The 22,434-nt window shown below is 58.2% G+C and overlaps 1 protein-coding gene across 4 annotated transcripts in view; it reads left to right on the top strand.

The window, feature by feature from the left end:
* Window positions 1-22,434, top strand: part of GLT1D1 (glycosyltransferase 1 domain containing 1) — a 63,670-nt gene that overhangs the window by 17,394 nt on the left and 23,842 nt on the right. Inside the window, exons 4-8 of one of the 4 annotated variants that reach the window (XM_051838917.3) lie at window positions 461-512; window positions 11,077-11,113; window positions 13,935-13,991; window positions 20,508-20,603; window positions 20,956-21,005. In XM_051838917.3, the coding sequence (XP_051694877.1) occupies window positions 461-512; window positions 11,077-11,113; window positions 13,935-13,991; window positions 20,508-20,603; window positions 20,956-21,005 (292 nt within the window). Of the gene's footprint in view, window positions 1-460; window positions 513-7,036; window positions 7,575-7,696; window positions 8,435-11,076; window positions 11,114-13,934; window positions 13,992-20,507; window positions 20,604-20,955; window positions 21,006-22,434 lie in introns of those variants that run through there. The other 3 variants (XM_089323226.1, XM_089323227.1, XM_089323225.1) reach the window with 3 other exon arrangements.

Raw genomic sequence — 22,434 nt, 5'->3', positions numbered from 1 at the left:
GTACTGACGTGTAGACGTGGCGCCCGTGTGGATGGGCGGGGCTCTCACGCCGTCGCCATATTGAAGTGTGGTCTGGGACGCCCGGCTCCCAGGTACAGCCTGCTTGTCTTCCTGCCTCGACTGGTGGAGAGGACGGCCCGCCCTCGAGTGCTCGGCTGGGGTTCACCAAATCCCTGGTCTCTCCCCTGCGTCCGTCTGCCCGTTTCTCTGGCCCTGCCTGGCCCTGGAAGCAACAAGACAAACAGGAAGTTCTGGGCTCCACTGGGTTGGCTTCTTGCATACACAACTCTTTTTGGTGTGAGCAGAGATCAAGCCTGATGGCCAGTGACGGCGGGGAATGACAGTCGATGGCCCTGTAAATGCAGCGCCGTCCCCCATCACCGTCTGTCCCACAGAGCTGTGTCGTAGTTAGGTGAACCGAGCTCTGGCCTAACTGTTTCCATTGTTGTTCGTTTCCTAGGTTTGCTGTCGCCTTCACGGAGCCCATGAAGGAGATGGCGCAAAGGCAGTGGGTACGTGTTCATCTCCTGGTGCTGCTCTGGTTGTGCTGTGAGACTGTGCAGTCGGGGGAGGGAGACGGCGTCCTATCAGAGCCGACAGCGCTCCCACTGCCGTGTCCCTCGTAGCCGCCAGGGTGTGTTACGCTTCCGTGTGCTGGTTTTTGTGTGTTCGAGGTGATTTTCAAGCATCACTGATACTCTGAAGTGATTGGGTGACAAAAATAGCCCAACAGTCAAATCCGTCCACGTTTTGTCTGCTTTGCCTTTATGCCCCCAGATCAAGTGGCCTGCAGGCTGCCCACGGCCAACGCTGCGGCAGCCTCGCGCCCTCAGCCGCCGTCTCTTAAATGGCGGAGGTGGTCTAGGTCGGACCGTCCAGCGGAAGGGCTTTGCGAGCCTGCAACGCACTTCACTGGCTGACCTTTGTGTGCACTGGGACGTGGGGGGCAGGTGGGAGGGGCTGCAGACTCTCCCCGAGTCCCCGGCTGGGGACTGGTTTCCTCTCCTGTCTGACGGACCTGCCCTGAGCCCGTGTCCCTGGCGCTGTCCGTCCTGTGCTCCGCCAGCTCACGGGTTGAGTCCAGCGCCCCTCGTCGGCGGGTGTAGTTCCCGCTGGTGGGATCTTACAGGCTATGCCCGTCCTTTATAGAATCTCAATTTGCAAAATGTAGCACTCGGAGACTGCTGCCCTGGGACCAGGGCAGGGCGCGGTGGTCTGGGGCTGGCTGTCTCTTCCTGATGCTCCATGGGAGACCCCGGGCCACGGGTGCGACAGCTGTCCTGGGACAGGGCAGGGCGCGGTGGTCTGGGGCCGGCTGTCTCTTCCTGATGCTCCGTGTGAGACCCCGGGCCACGGGTGCGACAGCTGCCCTGGGACAAGAGCAGGGCGCGGTGGTCTGGGGCTGGCTGTCTTCCCGATGCTCGGAGCGCGAGCCCCGTGTGGGACCCCCAGGGCCGTGGGCGCCTCTTTATCCTTCATGTCAGCTGTAGGCCCTGGCGGGGAACGGAGGCTCCCCATCTCAGGGCTGCTCGGTGGTTGGTTGTCGACCTCGGAGCGGGAGAGCACACACACGAGCACACCGGCTTCTCCTTTACTGTTGCTCATCTAAACCCGGTTTCCCGGAGCGGGCACCACGGACCTCGGGCTGTCTCTGGGACCCTCTGAGAACCCTCGCAAGGCCAGGCTTAGTCTCCGAGGGACGCAGGCGTCTTTTGCCCTCTGCACTCGCTGAGAAGCAGTGGTGAGCGGCCGCTCCCGGAGGCCGTGCTGCTGGGCTGCCGCTTGCGCTGTTGGTCCCTGGTCACTCACTGCCCCCAGCACAGCCCGTTCCACTTGACCGTGTCCTCAGTCACACTGTGCCAGGCGCTCACCTTCCAGGCATTGGCTCTGCGTGCCTGTGTTTAAAAGATTCTCCGTGCGTACGGCACTTGCTCCGCACACTGAGCCACACGGACGGCTGTCGTGGGAAGCAGTCTTGTGAAAGGGCCCTGGGGTGACCGCTGAGCCCTGAGGTGGCCTGGCCACGGACAGACCAACTGCAGTCATCCGGACGTGGGCCTTGGCCGGCACTCTCATAAAGCTGAGCGGATGGTGCTGGCAACGCGTGCTGCCCGTGGCAGAGCTGGGTCTCTCCAGCCAGAGCTGGAATTTTGGAAAATCAGCCAGAGGCTGTCGCTGGGAAGACGAGGTGCGGACGCCGTCCTGATGAGGTCGCTGGTGGTGTGGACAAACGCGATGTCTTTGATGTTACGTCACCGCAGATTTCCACGTGGGGAGGCCCGATGACTCAGCGAACCAGTCTTTTTAAGTGAAAAAAAAACAAAAAACAAAAAACTAAGAAAGTGCTGGATTGATGTTAGTTAACCTCCTAACGTGGTTGAAACGTGGCTTTCTTGCCATAAAAACTACCTGAGAAGTTAAGCTGTATGTAAGCTGGAAAAAAAGGCACAGCACCACAGGGTGTGGATGGTGGGGGGGCCTGTGAGGGTGCAGAGTGTGGGTGGTGGGGGCCCTGTGAGGGTGCAGAGTGTGGATTGGGGGGGGCCCTGTGAGGGTGCAGGTCGTTTCAGGGAGCAGCCACCCCTAGTCTTCCTGGCCCCAGCGATGCTAACGTTTCTCACCTTCCTCCCACTGGGGTCGCGTGCAGCTGGAGGGAGTGGCGAGATGGGCCGTGAGCGCATCCCCACTGTGCACCACCCTCGTCCTGCGCCAGCCGCCTTTGCTCTGGGAGGGAGCCTCTTCCAAATCCATCTTAAAGCTTCACGAAAAAAAATGAGAAAGCAGTGAAATGTTTCTGTCCGGGTCTGTGAGCGCCGCGGTGAAGGAGCTGATGAAGCAGGCGTGCGTTTGCTCCTCTGATTCGCGGGGCGGGAGCTGGTTGACTGATGCGAAGCTGCTCTTGGTGCGCCTTTCCTGCCCCTCTGCTGGGCGATGCTTCAGTAGCGTTCGGTTCAATGCTCTCGCTTGATTATTGTTGCAAATAAAATATGTACAAGCAATGTAACGCGTCATTGTTCACCCGCATTTGTCATTACATGAATTTTTATGATGATGTAACTATGTAATTATTATATAGATTTCAGATGGATTTTTGTAGGGAGACCACTTTCATTCAGATACTCTGGAGAGTGACACGGCTTCGAGAGGCTACATCTTGTTCTTCAGTACAGAACTGCCGGTCTGGGCTTCTAATTTTCTGTTCTCTTTTTGGGAGGGCAGGCTCGGCCGGGGCTGTGCTCTCATTAATCCTCCCCAGTTGCTGTCCAGCCAGGATTGACGTTCCGTCTCAAAGCTCAGCGAGACTCACGGCACTTGCTTCTTGTTGTTGTGGTTGCAAAGGGAGAATCCACGTGTGCGCGGGGTCTGTGGAGCTGGGTGGGGTTTTGAGCATAAAATCTAGTCTGAGACCTGTGATTTCTCAGACTTCACTTATGGTAATCGAGGGAAACACAAAGACACACACACACACATAGACACACACAGACACACAGACACACATAGACACAGACACACAAACACAGACACACATAGACACATATTGACACATAGACACACATAGACACATAGACACAGACACACATAGACACAGACACACACAGACACACATAGACACACAGACACACACATAGACACACAGACACACAGACACACATAGACACAGACACACACACATTGACACATAGACACATACACACAGACACACATAGACACACATACACACAGACACACAGACACACACAAACACACATAGACACACATACACACACATTGACACATAGACACACATACACACATAGACGCACACACACATACATACACACACATTGACAGAGACACACATAGACACACACATACTGACACATAGACACACATACATACATACACACATTGACAGACACACAGACAGACACACACATAGACACACAGGCACACATAGACACATACACATATGCACACATACACACATTGACACACATAGACACATAGACACAGACACACATACACACATAGACACATACACACATATACACGTAGGCACACATTGACACATACACACATATACACACAGACACACATACACACATTGACACACATAGATACACATACACACAGATACACATAGGCACACAGACACACATGCACACAGACACACATATACACATACACACAGACACACAGACACACATACACACATAGGCACACAGACACACAGACACATAGACACACACATAGACACACATACACACGTAGACACACATAGACACATACACACATTGAAACACAGACACACATATACACATACACACACAGACACACATTGAAACATAGACACACATAGATACATACACACATAGACACATACACACAGATACACATACACACAGACACACATATACACATAGGCACACATACACACATTGACACACACACACAGACACACACGCACACACACAGACACACACGCACACACACATGCACACATGCACTTTCAATGCCACTGCTGTCTAACAGACACAGCGTCCGAGCCACAAACACGAGCCAAGCCGCACGTTGAAGTTGCGCAGGAGCTGCGTTTAAAGGAGAGACTAGGAACAAGCGCAGTGAACTTCAGTGTCGTGTGTTGCGTGACCTACTGCCGGGGTTAGCAGCCCAGGACAGGACTCGGTGCGGCCCCGGGCTGCCCTCACCCTGACGCCTGCTGACGGTCAGGTGCTCCTCACCCCAGCCCTGCCTCCCCACTGGCACTCAAGGTTAAGGTTTACTGCGGTTGGGGGATGGGTGGAGCTCAAAGGCGGGGAGTTTGCCGTCCCCCGAGCCCTCTTCCGTTCCTGTCTGTGACGTGTGTGGGGTGTGGCCAGCCCCTTGTCTGGAGTTCTCGCTGGAGCTTCCTTACCCAGGCCCAGGGGACTGATGGCCTTCATCCTGCAGCTCAACCACCAGACGCACGGCACCCTGCAAGCCACGCCGTCAGCCTCAGGCACAGAGCCGGTCTTCCTGGCGTGGCCAGCCCGCCCTGAGACCCAGTGTGGCTGGCTGAGAAAGTGCCAGGAGTTCTCTCTGGACGGCTGAGAAAGCTCAGGTCTGCGCTCGGAACAGGATCTGGGAGGCTGTGTTCATGGCTGCCTCGCTCTGGCTAGCTCTGCACTAGTTAGCTTGATTGGATTTCTTTTCTTTTTTTTTTTAATTTGACAGGTAGAGTTATAGACAGTGAGAGAGAGAGAGAGAGAGATAGAAAGGTCTTCCTTCCGTTGGTTCACTCCCCGAATGGCTGCCATGGCCTGAGCTACGCCGGTCCAAAGCCAGGAGCCAGGTGCTTCTCCTGGTCTCCCATGTGGGTGCAGGGCCCAAGCACCTGGGCCATCCTCCACTGCCTTCCCGGGCCACAGCAGAGAGCTGGACTGGAAGAGGAGGAACCGGGACTAGAACCTGGCACCCATATGGGATGGCGCCGCAGGCGGAGGATTAACCGAGTGAGCCACGGCGCCGGCCCCTGATTGGATTTCAGTGAGGATGATTTTCCTTTGTGTCTTTCAATTCAAAATGCATTTGTTTAGGCTCACATTATTCGCTGGGTGGTTTATATCAGCCCTAATCTGACACGTGTCCACTGGCAAAGCACGTGGTGCCCGTGGGCTCCTTCCTGGGCAGCCCGTGCTGGCTAACACTTTCGTGCCGGACGGCCGTCCTGTGGGACAGCCTTGCTCTGGTGTTCATGAGCCCCTGGACCTGAGGGGGCATTTGTAAGGCTTTCAGTCATTGCGTTTCCCGTTGTGAAAACCTGCAGGTGTCCTGTGTGGGGTCTGTCCCGTTCCAGTGTCGCTCAGAATGCAGATTGGACTGCTTCTGGGGCGCAGCCCCTCACCTGTGCCCACCATCCTTATTTATTTATCTGAAAGTCAGAGTTACACAGAGAGAGCAGAGGCAGAGAGAGAGAGAGAGAGAGAGAGAGAGAGGTCTTCCATCCGCTGGTTCACTCCCCAATTGGCCACATCAGCTGGAGCTGCGCCGATCCAAAGCCAGGAGCCAGGAGCTTCTTCTGGATCTCCCACACGGGTGCAGGGGCCCAAGGACTTGACCATCTTCTACTGCTTTCCCAGGCCACAGCAGAGAGCTGGATTGGAAGTGGAGCAGCTGGGACACAAACTGGCGCCCATATGGGATGCTGGCACTGCAGGCGGCGGCTTTACCCACTACACCACAGCAACGGGCCCCCTGTGCAGGCTGTTTTTAAATGTCTGGAGTTGGAGTGCAGGCTGCTTGGAGAGGCTGCTACATTCAGAACAGTGCAGCGGCAGCACGGGTGGTGTCGGCACACGTGGCTGAGCTCAGTGTCCGGCTGCGCTTTCCGGGCAGCGACCTTTGCAGCCGTCTTCATTTATTTATGTATTTACTTTAATTCAGAAGCTTCGAGTCGCTGCCTTCTGAGGCCACATTGTTTATCTACCCTGCCTTGGCACTTGGCAAAGAAAAGTCACTTTTTAAAAGAATATTTATGTACGCTAAAGGGAAACAGAGGGAGAGGGTAGGAGAGAGAGGTGTATTCCGTCCGCTGGTTCACTCTCCACGTGGCTGCAGCAGCCACGTCTGGGCCAGGCCACAGTCAGGAGCCAGGATCTCCCATGTGGGTAGCAGGGACCCAAGTGATGGCCCATCACGGGCTGCCTTCCTGGGTACATGAACAGGAACCTGATTCGGAAGTGGAGCAACCGGGGCTCCCAACGGCACTGACGTGGGATGCCAGCATCACGGGTGGAGGCCAACCCCCTGCACCACGGCCCCCGATAACACCCTTGAGCTGGGTCTGCTGTCAGGCGCCGTGTGAGTGTACCGTTGCTTTCGGTTCGTGCACCTGCTCACTAAGGTTCTTTTGCACATTAAACTACAGGGAGTGAGACAGACCTCCTAGGCTGTCCTGGGCACAGTGTTCCTAGGTGAGCCGCCAGTGTTGGCCTGATCCGAACGAGCTCCCGGCTAACTCCTGAGCACGTGGTGAGCGCGTCGCCTTTGAGCTGCTCACCGCTCCCTCTAACTGCAGGGTCCCAGCTTCGTGTCTGTCTTTGCAAATCGCCGAGGCGGCAGCCAGAGCCAGCACCGGTTACGGCTGCCCCCACCGCGGGGCGAGTGTGACGTCCTCGCCGTGTCGCCATCATCTCTGGGGTCCCTGGTGCACGTGATGGGACCTCCCTGCCTCTCTCCTGCTCCGTGAGTCGCCGCAGCAGAGGGAGGGGCCACACGCGTGTCCTTGCTGGTGCCCAGGGTCCTGGGTGGTTCCTCTTCCCGCGCTCCTGCCTGCTCCACGTTGGGACTGATGGGACAAAGACCCAGGGTGCTGTCTCCCCTGTTCACCTCCCTGTGCGTGTCATCTCTCGTTCCTATGCCTTGGTCTGGTTCAGTCACAGGAGGCAGTGGGAGGCGTGTTACACCCAACACAGATTTCCTCCTTTCTTTGCCTGACGTCAGATTTCTAAGGGAAAAGCGTGGAGGGAACAGAAGTGCTGTCAGCTGCTCAACTTCTACAAGCATTGCGGCACAGATGCATCTTGGGAACTTTATATTGTGGGTTGTGAGTTCTTTTAAGCAATTAGTAATTTTAAATAGATTTATTTGTTTGAAAGAGAGAGAGAGGGAGAGGGAAAGAGAGGAGGGAGAGAGGGAGAGAGAGAGAGAATCTTCCATCTGCTGGTTCACTTCTCAGACGCCTGCAACAGTCGAGCCTGGACCAGGCTGAAGCCAGGAGCCAGGAAGTCCACCTGAGTCTCCCATAGGACAGCGGGGGCCCACGTCCTTGGGCTGTTGTTGGCTGCTTCCCAGGCTCATGAGCAGGGGGCTGGATCCACAGCAGAGTAGCCAGGACTGGAACGGCTGGAGCTGTCACTCTGAGAAGGGATACAGGCTCCCCGAGTGGAGGCTTAACAGGTGCACCACAGCACCCACTCGCAGGTTGTAATTATGTTAAGAGAACTTTTGACGAAGCCACATCAGAATTTGCATTATAATTTCAAAGTAAAAATTGCTACGTGTTTGCCACCCATAGAGCATCGAATTGTGCGCATCTTTTGAAAATAACATTTACTGTGGTTTCCGTTTGTAGAAAGTTGCTTTTGGGAGGTTGGCCCTTGTGTTATGTTAGCCAAAGGACAGGGAGACGTTTTGTTCTGCACGCTAAGAAGGTATCAGCTGTCGCCCGCATCTGTTACAAATCGCACCTGCTTATCGGTGTCTATGCAAGATGGCATGGCCGGGTGCATCTCCTGCTCCCGTATGTTGGCTGTGCCTTGTGGGGGCTGAACATGTAAGCCATGGTTTCTCATAGACCTTACAGGTGGGACCCTTCCCCGTGCACTGCATAACATGCACCCCGTCTTCTGTGATGCGTGTCCACCAGCTCGTCCATCAAGGACGTTGACTCAGTGTTATTTCAGGCAAATGAAGCAACAATAAATACTGAGCAAAGAAAGCTAATTTGGGTTTGTAACATTTTAATACAGAAAATGCTTTTCAAAATCGATATAAGCCACTTGGCTTTTGCCAGATTTCCTTCGGTACAATGATTAAACTCCATCCAGATTTCTTTCTTTCTTTCTTTTTTTTTTTTTTTTTGACAGGCAGAGTGGACAGTGAGAGAGAGAGACAGAGAGAAAGGTCTTCCTTTGCCATTGGTTCACCCTCCAATGGCCGCCACGGCTGGCGTGCTGCGGCCGGCGCATCGCGTTGATCCGAAGGCAGGAGCCAGGTGCTTCTCCTGGTCTCCCATGGGGTGCAGGGCCCAAGCACTTGGGCCATCCTCCACTGCACTCCCGGGCCACAGCAGAGAGCTGGCCTGGAAGAGGGGCAACTGGGACAGAATCCGGCGCCCCGACTGGGACTAGAACCCGGTGTGCCGGCGCCGCAAGGCAGAGGATTAGCCTAGTGAGCCGTGGCGCCGGCCAAGATTTCTTTTACACTATAATTCTGTTTGCTGCTTGCTTGGATTAGCTTGCAAAATACCATGTACGCTGCGTCTCACAAGTCTCCCCAGGACCCGCTGCTCCTGTTTCAAGTTCCCAACAGACTCTAGAGACTTGATGCACAAAGATGTGCAAGCAGCCACCCTAAGAAGTCACAGGCGGTCAGCCCTCTGCCGCCCGAGTGAAGGCCTCCGTCCCTTCTGTTGATGGAGCAAGGACTTGAAAGGCGTTTTGAGTTCGGGAGTTGCTAATTGCAAAGCACATTTCTAAGGGAAATGGTGGCGAGGGCCTGGAGTCTGTGCCGCCGCCCCGTGGTGGAGACGGCTGGCCCGGACGGTGTTGGAGCCATCACCGTGGCATCTCGCGTGGGCTTTCGACGCCTGTGGTCTTTGTAATGTCTTCCTTCGGGCTTTTGTGTGCTCAGCCGGCCTGGCAGCTGTGGGGCTGGCAAAGGGACAGGCGCCACGTGCCTGAGCACCAGGATTTTCTCAGCTTCCCTGTGGAACGTACGGTTGAACAAAAGGAAACTTCCAAGCCCTGCACTTCAGCTTCTGACCTCAAACGCTCACCGGTCGCCACTTGTTCGGTGTAAGTTTGCATCGTCGTCAGCCGGCAGCACAGAGAGTTTGGAAGCCGGTGAGGGAGGCTCGCTAGTGCCAGGCTTGGAGGCTGAGGTCCCACTGGTTAAACATACAATGTGGCGCCCAGGGAAGACAGAGTCTGGCACAGGGCCACCTCCGCCCACCCAGCCGGCGAGGGGCTGTGTCTCCCGTGGACCGTCTGCCTCCTGGCAAAGCTGCTTCATCCGCGGCGGCGGGCTTCTCAACCTGTGAAACTGACAGGAGGACCGGGGCCACCGTGCAGCAGCGTGCCCCACACAGGGTCCCGGCCATGTGGCCCTGAGGGCCCCGCCATGCCCGGCTGTGCGGGTTTGCGTGCAGGACAGAGCGTTCCCGTGGCCTCTGAGTAGCTCTCCATCCCACTGATTTCAGGCACTGCCCTGGGCCCTGTGGGTCCGTGACGCACGGGGCTCGCTCACAACTGTGGGTGCTGCCGTGAAAGCCGTCGGCCTCGCCCCGCGGCCACTTCACCGTGGAGCGCTCCCTCCGCCCCCTCTGCCCCCTCTCCCCCCTCTCCCCCGCCTCTGTCTGGGCTGCCTCTCATAGACCTTTCTGCCGCGGTTCCGAGGTGGCTCCCATTGCTCTCCAGCAAAGCCCCACGGGGACAGCAGGTGTGCGTGTGGGTGCAGACGGCCAGCGCCGCCGGCCCTTCCCAGCCCTGGTCATGGGTGCACGGTGTGCCCTTGGCAGTCTGCCCGAGCCTCCTTCTGGTTTCCCGATGTAGTGGGTCCTCTCCTCCTCCTCCTCCTCCGGCCCCCTCCCCACCACTGCAGGGTGTGTGTGCACTGAGCACACTTCTGGAAGTGTCCCCTCCCATCTGGGGACAAGCGACACATGGGATGGCTGTGCCCCTCGTCTGTTGGCTGCGAGCACCAGTAACTTCTCTGCTGATGTCCTGGGCGCACAGTTGGGCGGCTGCCCTCATACCGCGTTCTGCTACGTGCTTCTTGCTAGAGCCACACATGCCCACAGAGCAGGGAGCCTGTTAGCAGCTGTGTGTGTGTCTGGGGGGGGCATTTAGAGCCACGCATGTGTGTGTGTGTGTGTGTGTGTGTGTAGAGTGTCTAGAACCACACGTGCCCACAGAGCAGTGAGCCTGTTAGCAGCGGTGTGTGTGGGGGTTAGGGGGGTGTCTAGAGCCACGTGTGTGTGTGTGTGTATGTGTGTGTGTAGGGTGTCTAGAACCACACGTGCCCACAGAGCAGCCAGCCTGTTAGCAGCGGTGTGTGGGGGGTGGGCTGGGGGTGTCTAGAGCCGTGTGTGTGTGTGTGTGAGTGTCTAGAGCCACGTGTGTGTGTGTGTGTGTGTGTGTGTAGGGTGTCTAGAACCACGCGTGCCCACAGAGCAGCCAGCCTGTTAGCAGCAGTGTGGGGGGGGGCTGGGGGGTGTCTAGAGCCGCTCTCTAAGAGGGTTTAACGGCCTCCACTTCATTTCTAAAAAGCCATCAGAATGGACCATGGCTCTGACTGTGTGTTCTTTTTTTCTCCTTTCTCCTTTCCTTTCAAAAGCCGCACGCAAAGGGTAAGATCTACGTCCAGAGTCAAGGTACGAACTCTAAAACGACGTGTGCAGGCAATTAAAGGATGCGTCTTTCCCTGGAGAGTCCGAGCCAAGGGACGAGGTGATACGGTTTCTGAGTTTAGGGAGCAATACTTAGCGAAACGGACGTTGCTTTCCTGGCTGTCTAGCGGAATAAGAGATGGGTAGGAGACGCCGTAACGTGCAGACCGCCGTGCTGCGCGCTCCCCACCGGCAGGGGCGTGGTGAGCTCGTCAGTGGAGGGTTCCACAGAGCAACACCCAAGGCCCGGCGAGTCCAAGCTGAGTTGACCCGGGACCTGGGGAGGCTGCCCCGCTGCCCTCCGGCTCCACCCTCCCTGCTCCAGTGCTGGCACCTGGCTCCCTCGCCAGAGTCCTGAGAGCTACACACACCTGTAAGCCACCGTCTACACAGCAGGGATACAGGGCACAGAAGGCCCAGTGTCTACACAGCAGAGATACAGGGCACAGAAGACCCAGTGTCTACACAGCAGGGATACAGGGGACAGAAGACCCAGTGTCTACACAGCAGGGATACAGGGCACAGAAGGCCCAGTGTCTACACAGCAGGGATACAGGGCACAGAAGACCCAGTGTCTACACGGCAGAGATACAGGGCACAGAAGGCCCAGTGTCTACACAGCAGGGATACAGGGGACAGAAGGCCCAGTGTCTACACAGCAGGGATACAGGGGACTGAAGACCCACCTGTCTACACAGCAGGGATACAGGGCACAGAAGACCCAGTGTCTACACAGCAGGGATACAGGGCACAGAAGACCCAGTGTCTACACAGCAGGGATACAGGGGACTGAAGACCCAGTGTCTACACAGTAGGGATACAGGGGACAGAAGACCCAGTGTCTACACAGCAGGGATACAGGGGACAGAAGACCCACCTGTCTACACAGCAGGGATACAGGGCACAGAAGACCCAGTGTCTACACAGCAGGGATACAGGGGACAGAAGACCCAGTGTCTACACAGCAGGGATACAGGGGACTGAAGACCCACCTGTCTACACAGCAGGGATACAGGGGACTGAAGACCCAGTGTCTACACAGCAGGGATACAGGGCACAGAAGACCCAGTGTCTACACAGCAGGGATACAGGGGACAGAAGACCCAGTGTCTACACAGCAGGGATACAGGGCACAGAAGACCCACCTGTCTACACAGCAGGGATACAGGGGACAGAAGACCCAGTGTCTACACAGCAGGGATACAGGGGACAGAAGACCCACCTGTCTACACAGCAGGGATACAGGGCACAGAAGACCCACCTGTCTACACAGCAGGGATACAGGGGACAGAAGACCACCTGTCTACACAGCAGGGATACAGGGGACTGAAGACCCAGTGTCTACACAGTAGGGATACAGGGGACTGAAGACCCAGTGTCTACACAGTAGGGATACAGGGGACAGAAGACCCACCTGTCTACACAGCAGGGATACAGGGCACAGAAGACCCAGTGTCTACACAGCAGGGATACAGGGCACAGAAGACCCAGTGTCTACACAGCAGGGATACAGGGGACAGAAGACCCAGTGTCTACACAGCAGGGATACAGGGGACTGAAGACCCAGTGTCTACACAGTAGGGATACAGGGGACAGAAGGCCCAGTGTCTACACAGCAGGGATACAGGGGACAGAAGACCCACCTGTCTACACAGCAGGGATACAGGGCACAGAAGACCACCTGTCTACACAGCAGGGATACAGGGGACAGAAGACCACCTGTCTACACAACAGGGATACAGGGGACAGAAGTGTGAGCACGTGGCCCACTGAGGCCCCTGTGGCCGGGCGGCGTGGTGCTTCCCTGGGACTTAGCATGTGGCCCACTGAGGCCCCCGTGGCCAGGTGGCATGGTGCTTTCCCGGGATTGAGCACGTGGCTCACTGAGGCCCCCATGGCCGGGCGGTGTGGTGCTTTCCTGGGACTTAGCATGTGGCTCACTGAGGCCCCCGTGGCCGGGTAGCGTGTTGTCGTGGTAGATGTGTAGTGGCCGCAGTGATCTCTCAGAACAGAACCATCTTTCAAAGCCCCCGTTGTCAGAAGGTGTGTGCCGACCCGGGTGGTGTCAGGGCAGGGCCTGGAGCGCCTGGCCGCAGGCTGCTCTACACAGCAGGTGGGCGTGGACGCAGCCGGGTTGCCTGCACACTGTGCCCTGTGGCACACCCATTCAGCTCGTGGCGCCTGGGCTTCCAGGAACCCAGCAGGTCTTGAAGGGTCCTGGGAGTGTGGGGGAGGCACCTGCGCGCAGCCAGAGCCCGGGCAGGCACACGCGAGCAGCTGCTGCGCGGGGAGCCCAGAGGCAGGTTTCGGGTTCCGTTCTGTAAGCTTTCAAACTTTTCCTCTCACCACGAATTTCCGAGTCTTCGGCCTCTCGTGCTGCTCCCCCTTGTCAGGAAGGTTTAAAGGCAGCGAGCTGTGTAGGGAAGGATCGCAGACGGAGGGAGGCCGCGCCTGGCCTGGGAGGGCTGGCGTGTTGAGCGAAGATCTAGTTTTCACGGGGCTGCCAGAGCAGGTGGGGCCGTGTCAGGGTCCTGGGGCCCACGTGCACTTCTCAGGGTCTCACAGTCTGCGGGACCCAGAGGCTCGATCCAGTAGTGGACCGAGGGGCGGGTGGATCCGTCTCCTGTCTCATCAGGAACTGAAGGGCTCCCAGGAAAGCCCTGGGTGGGGCGGGGGCGGGGAAGGCAGTGCCTGGGCCTTCAGGAAGGCCCTGAGGGCTCTGGGTGGTGCCCCGGCGGGCGCAGGAGGGCACTGGTGTTTCTCAGTCTCAGCCGAGTGAGCTTCTCCTGTCTTTCCTCCGGCCCAGGCATCACCACAACACCCAACGCTGCCTTTAACTGGAGCACCTTCCTTCAGCGCGCAGGTGAGCTCTGAGCGCTGGCACTCACCTGGAGCCATGTGGCGCCGAGGGAGGGGCTGGCGGGGCAGAACAAGGGAGGGAGTAGCGGGACCTGGGGCGCTGCCCGGCCAGGTGGGGAGACCAAGCCTCCTCTCCGGCCTGTGGCCTCCTTGGGGTCTTCAGACGGCGGGCAGAGGGGCAGCTGGCCCTGTCTGAGGTGCTCACACATCCTGGTGCAGTGTTAGTGTCGCTCCATGTGTCGTCTTTTCTTTCCGCTTTGCTTTCACTGGGGCAGTGAGACAGAGAAGTGGACTGGGAGGGATCCCATCTGCTGATTCACTCTGCGAACGCTGGCGATGTTTAGCTGGGCCAGGCTGAGTCCAGGAGCTGGGAACTCAATCGGGAGCTCCCACGTGGGTGGCAGTGACCCAACCACAGCCATCGTTGCTGCCTCCTGGGCTGGGGGGTGGGGGGGCACTAGCAGGAAGCCAGAGTCAGGAGCTGCAGCCAGGCGCTCGGACGTGGGGTGGAGGCGCCCAAGCCAGCAGATGAACAGGTGGGCCAGGCGCCCACTCTAGACATTTGTCTTTTTTTTTTTTTTTTTTTTACAGGCAGAGTTAGACAGTGAGAGAGAGACAGAGAGAAAGGTATTCCTTCTGTGGGTTCACCCCCCAAATGGCCACTGCAGCCAGCGAACTGTGCTGATCTGAAGCCAGGAGCCAGGTGCTTCTCCTGGTCTCCCATGCGGGTGCAGGGCCCAAGCACCTGGGCCATCCTCCACTGCACTCCCGGGCCACAGCAGAGAGCTGGCCTGGAAGAGGGGCAACCGGGACAGAATCCGGCGCTCCAACCGGAACTAGAACCCGGGGTGCTGGCGCTGCAGGCAGAGGATTAGCCTAGTGAGCTGTGGCGCCAGCCGACATTTGTCTTTTAAGAATAACAAACTCATGGGTTCACTTTATTTTATGTTACGAATTACTTAATACACAGCCACTATAGAAAAATGAGAAAATATAGATCAGAAAAATTAAAAAAATGGAAATCCCTTGAAATCTCAGCACTGAATGGAACTGATGTCATCTTTCTCAACAATTACGTACACAAGGGTCTTCCAGGAAGTTCCAGGGAAATGCATAATGTGATAAAACTGCATGGATTTAAATATTTTATATTAAAATAAACTTACAATTCTATTGTCCAGGTGTATCAATGATTTTAAAATACAAAAATCAAACTTTACTACTGTTCTAACCTGATTTATTTATTATATCAGTAAGAACAGGGCTAAGTCATCTCTTCTAATAATCAAAATCTAAACTGAGGGCTGATGGTGTGGCACTTCCGACATCCCACGTGGGTGCTGGTTCCTGTACTGGCTCCTCTGCTTCTGATCCAGCTCCCTGCTGTGGCCTGGGAAAGCAGCGAAGAACGGCCCAAGGGCTTGACCCCTCACCCACTGGAGACCTGGAAGAAGCTCCTGGCTCCTGGCTTCAGGTGGTCCATCTGTAGCTTATATGGCCATTTGGGGAGTGAACCAGCAGGTGGAAGACCTCTCTCTCTCTGTCTCTCTCTGTAACTCTGCCTCTCAAATAAGCACATCTTTAAAAACAAACACTAAAAGTATCTAAACTGAGGTTTACGTGCAGTGAAATGGAAGTCCCAGGTGGTGAGCACGTGGTTCCAGGTGCAGCCACGCGACAGCCACCCTGATCAGGACGGAGACTCCCCGCTGCTCGGAGCACCCTCCTGCCCCTTCTGAGCCTAATTCCTGTCTGTCTCAGAGCGATTCCTCTCTGTTTTCCGTTGTTGTGAGGCGGCTTTCCCTGTTCATGGTCTAGGTGGGCTCACACACCAAGTGCTTGCTGTGGCCAGCTGTCTGTGAGAAGCCCCCTCTGCTGTGTCACCTGTGGCTCTCTCCCGCTGAGCGACGTCTCGCTTTCTGGGTCTCCCACACCATGCTTATCCGTTCTCCAGCCTGTGGACTTCTGGGTTGTCTTCGTGAGAAGCGATCAAAATTCATTCATTTTTCTGTATGAATATCTTGTTTTTCTATCATTTATTGAAAATAAGCAAGCACAAATGGACCTGACCTGTCCCCCTGTCGGCACAGATTCCTGTGCCACGCTGATCCGCGGTGACGCGAGTGCCGGGACCCCAGTGCCGGGAGGGGTCTCGGACACAGCGTTCTGTGTCGGGTTACGCATTTCTGTCACAGCGCTCCTGAACTTGCCAGCCCGGCCCCTGGGAAAGTGGCGTCAGTGCCCATTTCCCCCGGCTGGCCCGGGAGCGCCGTCCTTCCCGCCTGTGCTGGAGGTACGAGGGTCTCGCCAGCATTTTCCTGGTGCGGCGTCACAGAGCGCAGCCATGCAGTTTGGGCAAAATCCGACTGTGCCGCGTCTCTAAATGCAGGAGGTGTGGCAGTGCACAAATCAGGCCACAGACGCGTGCTGGCCGGGGTGACGGCTCCCCGGCGGCTGTCCAGCCCCGCGGTCGTGGGGAAGGTGCCAGAGCAGCTAACCCGGCTGCACGGGTGCAGACTGCGGCTAAGACTGCTCGTGTCGTAGCCTGAGATGCTTCCGGGGACCCGGGAGAAGCTGCCGCTGGCGCTCTTGCCGGAAGCATCCAGGAAGGGGCTAAAAGCAAACTCAACGCCCTTCCCTCGTGCAGGGCGCAGCCCCCCGCCCCCCGCACCGATTTTCCCTCCAGAAACTTGAGACAGAACCTCAGCCACCCACGGATTTGCACTGGGCTCCCGTGGGAAGAAGGATCTCGGTGTGTTTTACGAGAAATCATCTTCTTCTGCGTGTTCATCCATCTTGGCGACAGCGGTGCCGTGGGCTCAGCGTCACGGATGGGCCGGCGCGTCCCAACCCTTCGTCACATCCGGCAGGCGTGTGTTTCTCACCAGCCGGCCCGTTTTCAATCGCCTGCTGTGAGGTTGCTTCATCTCCAGTGTATCACGGATGCAACTGTGGGGCACCTAAGAGTCATCATTCCTGGAGGAGAATGATTTGTCGTCAACTGCCGGCCTCCCGGGCGTTGACTGCCGGTCCTGCTCGCGGGAGGTTAACAGAACGACCGCGGGACCTCACACACTCCTTAGACAGCGACTCCCCTGCGCGCCCCTCAGCTGGGGTCGAATCCGCACGTGTGCAATGAGGAGCTGCAGATGTGGGGCGCCGGGGGGCGTGGGCACCGGGGGGGGGCACGGGGGGCGTGGGCACCGGGGGTGGGACGCCGGGGGCGTGGGCACCGGGGGTGGGGCGCCGGGGGTGGGGCGCCGGGGGCGTGGGCACCGGGGGTGGGTGCTGGCTGCTGATGGGCCGGATCCCAGCTCACGCGCAGCTGGAGGGTTGATCTGCGTCTCTTCTGCTTTGTGCCGCTCTCATCTCGGGCAGACTTCAGGCCCTGGGGATGGCCTGCCCGCATCATGCCCACTCTGTCTCACCGAGGCCTTGGAGCACCGGGAGCCCGTGACTCATCGGCCACTTCGCTGCGGCCCCAGCAGTGAGAGCGGGAGACCCAGGGCCTTGCCGCGTCCCGCGGGTGACCGCTGCATTCTAAAGTCTTACGAACGCTCACCCGGAAATGAGGGGGGTGGGCGAGAGGGGGGCTCACCCGGCGGCACCATGAACAGCCGGGTAGTAGATCATCAGCAGGTTCCCAGGACGCTTCCCAAAGGTCAGAGGTCAAGTTCACGCTGCACTCTCCTCTTGCATAGGTCACAGGTTTCTGGATGCCGTACAGTCATAGCTGGACAACCTGCTGAGTTCCCTACTTTAAAACACGCAGTCAGTTTCATGCCAGGCCGATTCCCCGTTCGAACAGGTCGATGGCAAGGAACAACGCCGGAAGTGGGTGAAGGGCGGAGAGTGGCGGCGCTGTCATTTGCCGGGCGACGCGGCTGATGCCACCTGGAAGGGGTGGAAGGCAGAAGGTGTGGGTGCAGGCTCCGAGCAGGCGGCCGGCCTGAGGCTGGCGCTGCACTGCCGGGTGCTTTTCCAAGGTCACTGCCACTCAGTGTTGCACGGTTTTTGCTTTGAGATGCCAGCGACCAAACCCGCCTCACACGCTCTCAAACCCCAGACTGCGGAAGCGCACGCGGCCTCTGCCGCCTGTTTACCTTTCTCCATTCCATCTCAATGGCCCACTTGTTTAACCTTCTCGGAAAACCCTACCTGTGCATCCACATGGACACTCTCCTAGGCCTGACCGGCTACGCCTGAGCAAACTCACCGACTGTTCTAGGGAAAACGTGTGTTGCAGGCTGCTTTCCTCTGCACAACCGCAAAAGCAGGTTTGTTTTTAGCTAAAACAGTGAGTCTCGCTTGCTCTGCTGACACCCTGAAATTCTCTCCTCGTGACGTGACGTGACCAACACGACAGGAGCTGCTGGGGTAGAAGTGGGCGGGCAGGGGTGCCTGGGGGTGGGTGGGGCTTCGAGGAGCCTGCCTGGGGAGCAGCCCCGGGTGCTGCACGGTGACACCGGCACACGCTGCCTTGGCGGTAAAGGTGCCCCTCTCCTGGAAGCAGTAACCGGGGGCATGGAGGGCGTGCGTTTGAATGATGAGTCCGACAGACTCGTGTGTGACCCGCGTACTGGGGGATTGGCAACGTGAATACGTGTTGAGTTAAAGCCAGGACACAAAACTCGTTTAAAATTAGGCAGGTGCCTGCCTCGCCGCCAGGCCTCAGCAGGCCAGTCTGTGCTGGCTCCTCTTTAAAACCAGAGCCTGGTGGACACAATGCATTTCCTCGGGGCTGTCGGGAGCAACCGGGAGCCCCAAATCGCATTGCCCAGTTGGCGCTTCAGGGTGACGGGCTTGAGCCCTGGCTGGTGCGATCCGGGTGTTCCCACCGGTGTCTGTATTTCCTTGAACACGGTGCTTCCGGTGTGGCAAGTGCACGTCCACCGCTGTGTCCAGGTGCTGCCTCTGCAGGTTATGAAAACCACCCAGGACCCAGGCGGCGTTCAGCCCTCCACCCACCCCCCTCGGCCAGCGTCCTAAGTCAGCCCTCCACCCCACCCCCCTCGGCCAGCGTCCTAAGTCAGCCCTCCACCCCACCCCCCTCGGTCTGCGTCCTAAGTCAGCCCTCCACCCCCTCTCGGTCAGCGTCCTAAGTCAGCCCTCCACCCCTTCTCGGCCAGCGTCCTAAGTCAGCCCTCCACCCCACCCCTCTCGGTCAGCGTCCTAAGTCAGCCCTCCACCCCACCCCCTCTCAGTCAGCGTCCTAAGTCAGCCCTCCACCCCCTCTCGGCCAGCGTCCTAAGTCAGCCTCCACCCCACCCCCCTCGGTCAGCGTCCTAAGTCAGCCCTCCACCCCTTCTCGGCCAGCGTCCTAAGTCAGCCCTCCACCCCTTCTCGGTCAGCGTCCTAAGTCAGCCCTCCACCCCACCCCCTCTCAGTCAGCGTCCTAAGTCAGCCTCCACCCCACCCCCCTCGGTCAGCGTCCTAAGTCAGCCTCCACCCCACCCCCCTCGGCCAGCGTCCTAAGTCAGCCCTCCACCCCACCCCCCTCGGCCAGCGTCCTAAGTCAGCCCTCCACCCCCTCTCGGCCAGCGTCCTAAGTCAGCCTCCCACGTCCTGTCATCGGCAGCCGACCCCGGAAGATGAGAGACACAGGGCACAGAGTCCAGGGCCACCCTGGCTCCCGCTGGGGTCTTCTAGGTCAGGATTCTCACGCGCAACTGAGCGTGTTGGTGCTGAGCACTTTAGACACGGAGGGGCCAGTGTTTGGCACAGTGGCTAGGCCTGCACGGACACCCACACCTTGCATCAGAGGGCCTGGGTTCGAGTCCCAGCTCTGCCTCTATTCCAGCTTCCTGCGGTGCACACCCTGGAAGGCAGCAGGTTCCTGGGTGAAGCCCCTGGCTCCTGACTTCAGCCTGGCCCAGGCACGGTTGCCGCGGGCATTTGGCGAGTGGACCAGCGGATGGGAGCCCCTGGCTCCTGACTTCAGCCTGGCCCAGGCACGGTTGCCGCGGGCATTTGGCGAGTGGACCAGCGGATGGGAGCCCCTGGCTCCTGACTTCAGCCTGGCCCAGGCACGGTTGCCGCGGGCATTTGGCGAGTGGACCAGCGGATGGGAGCCCCTGGCTCCTGACTTCAGCCTGGCCCAGGCACGGTTGCCGCGGGCATTTGGCGAGTGGACCAGCGGATGGGAGCCCCTGGCTCCTGACTTCAGCCTGGCCCAGGCACGGTTGCCGCGGGCATTTGGCGAGTGGACCAGCAGATGGGAGCCCTGTCAGATTCTCTCTCTCTCTCTCTCTCTCTCTCTCTCTCTCTCATAACGACCCCAAGGATATTTTCCCTAGCTGGGGCGCCATGTTCTCTCGGCCCTCTGGCTCCTATTTTGTCGGACCCAGGCATCCTCCGCTCACGGCAGCAGAGGCAGATGCCGGCCGGCAGAGCGCAGGTCCATGCCCAGGACGGGGGTGGCTTCAGAGCGAGGACACCAGGTGCAGTGGGCGAGGGGCCCCTGCTGGGCCGCCGGCCGGGGTCTGAGCCCTCCCCGACGCCCAGGCCGCCTGTGTTGCAGACATAAACCGGAGTGCTGACGACCTGCACGTGTTCCTGCTCATCTGCGGGCTTCGGCGAGTCAAGGACCCCCTGTACTTGGTGGACGCCTTCTCAGGTACGTCCTCCGTTCACGGGGCTCCCCACGGGCGCTCGGGCATGTCGCAGTGCCGAGAGAATTCTGGGGCGAAAGCGTTTCTATGAAGACTGTCACACGGGCCCCTTTGCTTGATGCGTCTGCGCCATTGCTTGAGGCAGCCCATGCTCTGCGGAATATTCTAGAAAGTGTCCTGAGTTACGGTTGTGGAACAGTCGAGAAGTGCAGGTGATGCAGCGCCCTCACACACAAGCGTGCAATGTGCGGGTTCCTGACGAGTGCGGGTTAAGTTGGCGGGGACCGAGTCGTTCATGCGGGGTTTGGATGCGTTGCAGCTGTGACCTGAAGCCTCGCGTTCTGGTTCCTCCCCCAGAGTGGCACCGGGAGGACCCGAGCGTTTTCTTCCTCATCGTGGGCCCTGAGGTGAGTCTGGCGAGCCCGCGCCCGCGTCCTGTCCGCGCCCTCAGCCGCCTGCGAGGCCATGACGTCGCTTCGCCCGTCATGACGTCACGACCAGGTCCCGGGTCCTTCCGACCGCTCGCTCGGCGCCTCAGAGGAGGGCGGCCACTAGGACATGAGATACTTGGCAGCGGTGGGCGGTGCGGCCACGCAGGCTTGGAAACGCCCTTGGCCATCCTCCGGGCGGCGGGGCTAGGGGACCGTGCGGCCGGGCTAGGGGACCGTGCGGCCAGCCACGTGATGGCCGCTCCCACCTCAAGGACCAAACCCGCCCTGTGGCCACACTCAGGCCTGCGTCTCACGGGAGGGAATGTGCCGGAGACGCTGCGCAGTCACGTGGTCTGCGGTGCTGCACAGGGGCCCCGCCCAGCAGGAGCGCCGCCCACGGCCCAAGGAGCGGAGCAGTCACGTGGTCTTCGGATAGACTGCGCAGTCAGTGGTCTAGGAGCGCCCCCTAGCACTCTTTGCTTGTCTTGCCTGCTTCCCCGTGTGCTGGTCTTGGGTTCTGGTCCAGGAGGACAGCGAATCGCCCCTCAGACCTCGCGACACCGCACACCGTGTACGGGCACTGACACACGCACAGTGTATGTGCAGTCACGTGCAGTGCTTGCTCAGACACGTGTGCACATGCAGCCACACACATGCACTCACATGCACAGCCCACACGTGTACACACGCACACATCCGTGTCCATGCACTCGCACGTGCACACAAAAGTACATGCACACAGCTTCACTCATACAAACGTGTAGGTGCTGGCATGCCCACACACTCATGAACACACACTTCTGCATGCACACACGCTGTTACATGAACGGAGGCACCCGCACATGTGTGCACACATACCTTCACACATACAACACATGCTCACATGTGTGCATGCGTTGCCCACGTGGGCACACACACCTACACACACTCACAGCCAATACACCTTCTTGTGCAGTGGGCTGCACTAGTGCCAGTCTCTTGAAGATAAACACACAATCCTTGATGTACTAATTACCGTTAGGGTCCGTAGTGGCAAAACCGCTATTAGTAGATGTTTGAATTCTCTTTCTGTTTAAGTGACACGGTTGTTTGAGAAACCAGGGGCTGGCGGCAGCGCTACCCAGGAGTCTGAAGATCTGGTTCTCTCTCGCCGGCGTTATTTTTATGGTTGTGTTCTGTCCGAGGCGTGTGATCCTGCCTTTGAAGGGGGACTGACTTCACAGAGGCGCCGGGGGGCCGCTGTGCACAGAGCACAAGCCGTGACAGCTTCCGCACGAGCAGCTGGGGTTTGCGAGTTCACAAAGCGTGCGTATGCACGGCAGACGGAGGGCCACGGGAGCACCTTTCAGAGAAGAACACGAACGCCAGGCTGAGCTCGGCCTGCTTTGTGAGATTTTCTCTGTTG

The sequence above is a fragment of the Oryctolagus cuniculus genome, chromosome 21 (genome assembly GCF_051225735.1).
Source record: "Oryctolagus cuniculus isolate XC-2025 breed Fujian yellow rabbit chromosome 21, ASM5122573v1, whole genome shotgun sequence".
Taxonomy (NCBI): Eukaryota; Metazoa; Chordata; class Mammalia; order Lagomorpha; family Leporidae; genus Oryctolagus; species Oryctolagus cuniculus.
Note: the sequence above shows the minus strand (reverse complement) of the source record. Positions and strands in the feature narration are given on the sequence as shown.